Raw genomic sequence first — 424 nt, forward strand, 5'->3', positions numbered from 1 at the left:
AATAGCAAACCTGTTTCAAAACATAAATGATAATTAGTGAATGGACTGTGGAATCATTGCAAAAAGTAAGATTCAACACGTCATCTCTTGTCATGCAGAGACAGAATAACAGAAAACTACCCTTATTTTTGCCACAGGTTGTGTATCCCTTCGCCCACGAGATGCCCTTCATCACTATAGCGACGCCCGGGATGGATGCTCGCCAAAGTGCTGTCTACGGCAACGTCCTGAACCCGGCTTATGCTCCCAGTTTGATGAAGACTTTTCCCCTCCCCATGAGCATGCTACATCGCATTCTCAATACGATTGAACACATCAGGTCTGCTGTCAATTGGCGGTACTTGGATGTCCTTCCCTTCGTACAGAAGGAGGTGAGTGTCCTTGTCAGCAATTTGCATAACCTACCAAGTAATTACGCATCAGT

General features: G+C 45.3%; 1 protein-coding gene across 2 annotated transcripts in view; it reads left to right on the top strand.

Annotated features, from left to right (window-relative positions):
• Positions 1-424, top strand: part of LOC119587935 (UDP-glycosyltransferase UGT5-like) — a 9,304-nt gene that overhangs the window by 4,566 nt on the left and 4,314 nt on the right. For both annotated transcript variants that reach the window (XM_037936645.1, XM_037936647.1), the window contains exon 4: positions 138-371. In XM_037936645.1, the coding sequence (XP_037792573.1) occupies positions 138-371 (234 nt within the window). The remainder of the gene's footprint in view (positions 1-137; positions 372-424) is intronic.

The sequence above is a fragment of the Penaeus monodon genome, chromosome 23 (genome assembly GCF_015228065.2).
Source record: "Penaeus monodon isolate SGIC_2016 chromosome 23, NSTDA_Pmon_1, whole genome shotgun sequence".
Lineage (NCBI taxonomy): Eukaryota > Metazoa > Arthropoda > Malacostraca > Decapoda > Penaeidae > Penaeus > Penaeus monodon.